We start from the raw sequence: 7,775 nt of genomic DNA on the forward strand, positions 1-7,775 counted from the left end.
ATATTTTAAATGTAAAGTATTGTTGTGAGCTAGTTTCAGAAAGTTACTTATTTGTCTTCAGGAAGTCCTACATACAGTAATAAAATGTCCTCAAACACATATTTTCTAAGTTCTATGAAACTCCAAAATTAAATATGTTTCACATAGTATATTGTTGATGTTTATATAACTTAAGTTTTAAAGTGTCAAATACATGAAGAATAATTCATTAACTACTGTTAACTCTTTAAAACAGGGTATTCCTAGTGCTTCTCATGTAGGTAATAACACGAGTACACCAGGTTTGCCTACTCCAATAGCAACCCCTGGAAATATGGGACCATTTCAGGGACCAAGTTCTGGTAATGCTTCATCGTCAAGTCACAGCAAAGCTCCTAATGCTGCTGTAAAATTGGCAGAAAGCAAAGTAAGTGTTACAGTGGAAGCCAGCGCAGATAGCTCGAAGACAGACAAGGCAAGTTCCAAGTTGAGAGCTACACATATTTAATTCTATGATGCTAAAAACGTAAAGGTTAAATTATGTCAATTTCCTATCCTTGAACTTTCAAAGTTATTTTGTACATGATAGTTATTTTAGTGCTTAATAAAAATGAGCAAATATTAATGCTTTTTTAGAACCTATAGAAACATTATATTTGTTAAAACTAATTTTTAAGGAGAACTTTTAATATTGTAAATTTGCTGTGTTTTGAGATATATTTTTAAAAGTGTGATGTTGGCAATATATAATTGAACCAGTTATTTTTTTTTCTCTTATTAGAAATTGCAAATTCAAGAAAAAGCAGCACAGGAGGTAAAATTGGCCATTAAGCCATTTTACCAAAATAAAGATATTACCAAGGAAGAATATAAAGAGATTGTACGGAAGGCAGTAGATAAAGTAAGTTATACCCTTGTTGTAGTTCTATGTGATAGAAGATTGAGCCATCTGTAGTTTAATAAATATAATTTAAACAAGTATTAAAATCTGCCAGATCCTTTTTGTAGCTAATTTTCCAGATAAATATGGGGCATTATAGTTAAATTATAAAGTATAATACTTTGGAGTCATTTATTTTTCATGAAACCTTCTATTTTTCATTCAGTAAGCTTGGTTGGCTCTAGGTGTTCAGGTCAAAGGTTAGTGTTAATTGCCTTTTACAAATAAAAATCTTTTCCCCCTCCCCTCACTCCTGCTGTAGGTTTGTCATAGTAAGAGTGGAGAAGTGAATTCTGCTAAAGTGGCAAATCTGGTTAAAGCCTATGTAGACAAATACAAACATTCGCGGAAGGGGAGCCAAAAGAAAAACCCAGAAGAACCTGCTTCGACTGAAAAAAAAATAGGGTGAAATAGCAAATGCTAAGAACACTATCAAGATTATCTGCAAAGTGCAATTTCAACATGTACCATTAACTGAAAATTATACACAACTGTGATTGAAATTTGGTTTGATAAAAAAAAATTTTTCAATGTAGGATATAATGGTTTGTTCTAAATGAATAGAGTTCTGCACTGCAACTTCTTTATTTCTTTTTTGAAAAACAAATTGAAAGGAAAGTGAAAGGTTTGAAGGAGAATGTATTTTAATTAGGAAGGCGCTATAGTGTGGATACTGGAAGATGTACAGCATTTTGACTTGAACAGTGGAGTGCATAAATTAGAAATAAGTGCATTGGTTTTGGAAGAGGTGTGTACATGTAGGCTATAAGCCTAAATATTTTAAGGTAGGATTTTCTTCCTTATGTCTATCTCCCTTTAATTGTGGTAAAAATTAAAATAATGTATTGCCATGGGTAATATTTCTAATATTAACTAGACTAGGGGTAGGGATCCTGTGGTCTTGAGGCTACATGTGGCCTACTAGGTCCTTGGGTACAGCCTTTTTGCTGAGTCCAAGTTTACAGAACAAATACTTTTATTAAGGGGATTTGTTGTGTGAAGTTTGGATTCAGTCACAGGGCCTCACTTGAGGACCTAGAGGGCCACATATGCCCCAAGGCTGCAGGTTCCCCACCCCTGAATTAGAAGGACTGGTTGCTGGATTCATTGTGTGTGTGTTTGTGTGTGTGTGTGTGTGTGTGTGTGTATATACACACATATACATATATATTTTTAAAAAGCACATGACTGTCAAAACAGAGAAAATGTTTAGATAGAAAAATCATAGACAACAGTAGTACTATTCAGATCCACAACTTTTGGGATACTGTTGAACACCAAATAAAGATTTTGCTGCTTGTTTTTATTTTGTCCTCTCCCTTACCCCCATCACTTTTGGGTTATTAGTATGAAATAGCATAACTATTTTGTGATTGCTAAAATTTTAGCAGTCCATTGTCTCTGACTGTACTTGGAAGGACAATCCAGAGAACACTTTAGAAATCGTGCACTCTTTATTCACATCCTCTACTGGCCAGAAGCAGCAGATTATGCCACCTGAGATATATAGTTATGTGTAGGACTTTTATGTTGACCTTTTACTTGGAAATAGGGTGTAATATAAATTTACTTTTTGGTAGCTTGGTTTACACAGGTCAAGAAATGGTATTATTGTCATTCTTGTGGAATTTTTTAGTGTTTCACAGTGAGTGAAATACTTAGACATATTGTAAAGTCCTAGGCATGAAACTTTGTTTTGTGGTAAGGGAAGAGAATAGTACAGTTTTAATAATGTTTTTTGGGACTATAGACCTATTATTTTAGAAAATGGTATAAAACCTTCTGATTTGAAAATACTGGCTTAAAAGACAAGTTTTCTTTCCTTTCTTTAAAGGATGATGCTAGTACAGTACAAAATTTCCCTCCACTTCCAGCCAAGAGCAGCTTTGGATAGAAATCAAACACGTTATAAATGGTATTTATACAAACAGTCCTATATTCTAAGGCAAGATGATATTTCGTTGAGTTTAATTCGACCCTTTCATTTGCTAAATTCTTCAGCTTGAGCAATATGATTTATTATTTTGCTGTCTTAGAGTAAAGATTTTCCATTTCTTCAATTTTAGGTATATAGTATGTGCCTGGTAGGCTTTGGTAGGCACGGTTATTTGAAATGTAGGATCTAATTAATGCTACGCCACCCTTGTCAGATTTTAATAGGAAAATCCTGAGGCATTGAAAAATAATGACCTTTGCATTGTTTTTTTGGATATCTTTGTTTTGTCATTCTTCTGATTTTTTTGTTTGTTTGTCTAAAAGCTCATCATAACTGAAGTGTAATAGGATGTGGAGTTTGATATTGATTTTTTTTTCCCTTCCCTAAAGCACATTCAAACCATGTCTTAAGATTTCCACAATACCGTCTTTCTCCCCCAGTTGAGTTTTGACCTGTGGCAGCAGTTGTGTGAACTTTCAATCTATTTTGAACTAAAACTGGTTAGCACTTTGAAGAAATTTGTAGCAAATTGCTATGCCTATGCTGATTAAATCACACGCTGTGCGTATTTTCCTGCATTTTCCTTCGAGGAGTTTTTGGAGTTGTTTCTATAACATTTTCCCTCTCTCTTGCTTTATATATTTGAGTCTCTTTGCCAGATGACTCTTGGAAACCTGTAAAAGGGCTTAACAGAAGGGCAGGTATGGTAAGGATATAAAATTTAGGTTTAGGGTAGGAGGGTTTTTGTTTTGTTTTGTTTTGTTTTGTTTTGTACCCTGCTGAGAAGCAATAAGGATAGCTGCCATTCTCTAGTTGGGGCAGTGGTTACATTGGAGCTCTGCTGTGTCTGTAATTCCTAATTAAGAATGTCTTATAAATTAGAAAGCAGTGAGTAAGCTTTTTCTTGTTTTCTTGGAAATATTTAAGAATTTATCAGAAAATGCATGATGTATATTTTTAACAAAATCTATTGCCTTATATGTCCTTTATTTTCCCAGAAATTTAAATTTACTTTGCACATATCTGATGTGTATTCCCCATCACCATTAGTTCCTGATTCCTTTTGGTATTATGACTTCAACTTTATAATTTTGGTCTAAATACAACAAAATGTTATGGTGTTTATTAACAAGTGTTCTGGGCCAAAAGGTTCCCAAGATTTTGAAGAAAATTATTTTTAGAAACTAAAGATATAGTAACCATTAATTCTTGGAATTATAAAAGTATTGTGTACCTTTCTGCTAATTACTGGGTTGTCCCCTTACACTGTTTGAAATGATCACTGTGCCTACTGCTCGAATGTCTTGTCGGGATCACAGTGGCTGCCCCAGGGTCTCTGTTAAGTTGTTTGTAGCATATGGCTCGAGTGCTGCCTACTAAAACAGTACTATCGTAAACAAATTATGTAGTGTATAATATTTTCTAATAAATTCTTTTGACTAAAATAAATGCCGTCTTTAATATTTTATTGTCTCAGTTTAGTAAACCGTATCTTTTTATACGTGGGATAATGTATTTAATGCATTGGTACTACAGTTAAGGTCAAGCTTACATGTAACACCCAGGGTAAACAAGATTATCATTCTAAATACATGTGTTTTGTATATCAACCTCTGATTTTAATTCTTACTACTTTAGCACTTTACATAATAAACCAGATGCTTAATTTATAATTATTTTAAAAAATGGGTAGTAGTTCATAGTAATCGTCTTTGGTACACTTTAACATGTAAGTGTCTTTCTAAAATATTGCACTCTGACTGATTACATGTACTGCCAGTATGTCCTGAGAAAGCCTTCATTAGAAATACTTCTGATTGAAGCATTTTAGTGCCTCAGTGGAGAACATTAGCTTTTTTGGTTGCAATTCATATCACACTCTTGGCTCACTGAGCTTTCAGTCCACAAAAACCTCCAGATTTTATTAACTATTATTTAGCCTTACCTGTTTCATCCTCAAGTTTGTGAACAGAAGATTATAATTTCATATTACAATTTTATATTTATCCCTATTAAATGTAGTCCATTATTGTGACCTGTCAAGATTTTTTTTATATCTATCCATTATTCATTGTATTAGCTATCCCTCCCAGGACATTTGACAAGTGTACCTTCACCAGATTCAGTCAATTCATTATTTAAAATGTTGAGCTGCAGAATACCATGGACAGAATCCTAGGACACTCCGTTAGTGCATTCAAGCTGACATCTGTTGGTTAGTTGAGGTTGGTCTTACTTTGGGGACCATTCCTTCAACGAGGTCTGTATCTACATAACTCATATCTTTATCAGGAAATCAAGAAGTATTTATTATGTATCTTGCAGCATGTGCTAGATGCTAAAAATTGAGATAGAAAAGAGACAGTCCCTCAAGAAACAACACTCTATTGGGAGGATACAGCATGTTCACAAAATGAATAAAAAGTAATTTTGGGTGGTAGGGGAAATTTTTAAAATTTCCTAACACAAATATCCTACAGTGGAAATCCACTGAAGCCTCTTCATCAAGTGAGTAATACAGTCAGATTTGTACTTTAGGATAATCAATTTGGTATCTGTGCAGAGAATGGATTGGAGAGGAAAGATCAGTTAAGAGGCTATTGAAGTAGTCCATTCAGGACAGTATCAGGTTTTCAAGGCTCAAGGAGAAAAAAAATTATGGTTTTTCTAAGGTATACTCCATTTTTGGCTTATCATGCCTTCATTTTAGAATTGACTCATGTTCACCATGTGCTTCTTTGTTGCCCTTTGGGTGACTCAGACCTTTAGTTCTTCAGAGGTTTGTGTGTTGCCACTCTGGGACATTCCTGTTCAAAAAACAATAAGGCAGTCTGGTATTGTCCATTTTTAATGAAGTCACACTGGTGTTTGTAAGAACTGCATTTTGTCTTTCTGAGGCCTCTCAGGATTATTCTTAGGCTGTATTTACTGCTTCTTATATTAGGTTTGACATATATGCAGACCGTTTGTTTTCCCTTTCCTGATCATATCTGCCAGGCTCCAGATAATTTTTTTCCCCTAGGGCAAAAGCTTTAACTGTAACTGTTCCTGTTTTTTTTCCTTCTTTCTCTTTGTGTCACATTCACAGACTCTGCATCTACAATTCTGCTTCTTTTTTTGTTTCTTCCTTGAAATATTTCTTCCAATACTTCTTCCATGCTGATAACATGAAAGTAAAGAGGTATTATTATTTTAATCTTATTTAGTTATTTTTCAGTCATTTCCGATTCTTTGGTGACCCCTTTTGGAGTTTTCCTGGCAAAGATCCTGGAGTGGCTTGGCTCCAGCTCATTTTTACAAATGTGCAAACTGAGGCAAACAAGATTAAGTGACTTGCCCAGGATCACACAGCCTATAAGTGTATGAGGCCAGATTTGTACTCATATCTTCCCGACTCCAGGCCCAGCACTCTATCCATGGTGCCACCTAGCTGCCCTTCTTCAATCTAGGAGGCCACAAATTTTGTGTGATATTGATGCAAATATGTGATTGATTGCAAGACTCTCCTTGCTTGCCTTCCATCTTGCTATAATTCACATTCTCAGTCCTTTGTGTTCTGTTCAGTAGTTTTCATGGCTCACATTGTAAACTTGATTTGTCCTGTTTCCTGGACTAGTAGTTAAAGGCTTCTTGCCTTCTCTCAGAATAACACTTAAAAGATCAGATGCTTTTGAAGATTCACCCATTCTGTACCTTAATGCAAATAATCTAATCCTGTACAACAGACACCTTACTGAGAGTCTAGTGGGCTTCCTTCAAGGAGCTTATATTTTACTTGAGGAGTAGGGGGTAGTGAGGAATATATACCTGTCATCAGATTAGTAGATAATTTGAGGAGGGAGAGAGCATTAACTAGCATCTGGGATGTTCAAAAAAAAGGCTCCTTGTAAGATAGGATACATAAGCTACAGTTTGAAGGAAGCTAGGAATTCTAAGAGATGGAGGTAAGGAAGCTTTGGGGACAAGCCTGTGCAGATACCAAATTCAGGATACAGCCAATTGGAATGGAGTTTGTGAAGCAGAACAGTATGCAGTAACCCTGGAAAGGCATTTTGGAGTCAGATTGTAAAGGGCTGTAAATGCCAAGATGAGAACTAGAACTTGAAAGAGTACAAATAGTTCAGTGGCCCTGAAGTATTGTAATTGCTGGCTGCTTCTTGCTGCCCACAAACATTCCCCATCTTTAGAAAACCCTCGCTGGTTCCATCCATCCCTCAAATGTCTTTTGTGGCTAAACTTCTTGAGAAGAGCACACAAAGTGCCTCTGTTTCCTTTCTTCTTACTCTCTTCTTTACTCTTCAGCAGTCTGCATAATGTCTGCAAGTTTAATTTAACTGAAGCTGCCCTTTCTCTCCCAAATTAACAGTGATTTCTTATCAAGTCTAATGGCCTTTTCTTATTCTGCGTCTTTAATGCCCTGTGCTGTATCTTACATTGTCAATCACACTGTGCTCTTTGATGTTCTCATCCTTCTAGATCTTTGTGATCCTGCTTCTCCATCTCCTTTACTGGATGATTTCATTCAAGTTATGCCTCCTAATCATGGGTATCCCGTGGATTCTGTCTGATGTTCTCTTCTCGTTCTATACTGCTTCACTTGGTGGTCTCATTAGCTCTGTCAGATTCAACGATCATCTCTATGCAGATGATTCTCAGGTCTGTTTATCTAGTTCTCTAGTCTTATATCTCCAAATGCTTGTTGGGCATTTTGAAATTAGTATCCCATAGACATTTTAAATGTCCAAAACTGAACTCAATCTTTCTTCCTAAACTCTTCTTGTTTCCTACCTTCCTTGTTACCTTTGAGGGCATCACTATTCTCTCACTTACCCAGGCTCAGAACCTCTCATTCATCTCTCTGTCAAATCAGTTACCAAGTCCTATCAATTCTACCTTCACAACATGCCCACTCTCTGATAC

The 7,775-nt window shown here is 35.6% G+C and overlaps 1 protein-coding gene across 4 annotated transcripts in view; it reads left to right on the forward strand.

Moving 5' to 3' along the window:
• Positions 1 to 4,304, forward strand: part of SCAF11 (SR-related CTD associated factor 11) — a 94,316-nt gene extending 90,012 nt beyond the window's left edge. For 3 of the 4 annotated variants that reach the window (XM_020973689.2, XM_078156458.1, XM_020973687.2), the window contains exons 13-15: positions 236 to 454; positions 761 to 880; positions 1,182 to 4,304. In XM_020973689.2, coding sequence (XP_020829348.1) covers positions 236 to 454; positions 761 to 880; positions 1,182 to 1,328 — 486 coding nt within the window. In that variant the 3' untranslated portion in view covers positions 1,329 to 4,304. The remainder of the gene's footprint in view (positions 1 to 235; positions 455 to 760; positions 881 to 1,181) is intronic. The other variant, XM_020973688.2, reaches the window with a different exon arrangement.
• Positions 4,305 to 7,775: the final 3,471 nt, after the last annotated feature.

The sequence above is a fragment of the Phascolarctos cinereus genome, unplaced genomic scaffold (genome assembly GCF_003287225.1).
Source record: "Phascolarctos cinereus isolate Bilbo 61053 unplaced genomic scaffold, phaCin_HiC Scaffold_1;HRSCAF=81, whole genome shotgun sequence".
In the NCBI taxonomy this organism is placed as follows: Eukaryota; Metazoa; Chordata; class Mammalia; order Diprotodontia; family Phascolarctidae; genus Phascolarctos; species Phascolarctos cinereus.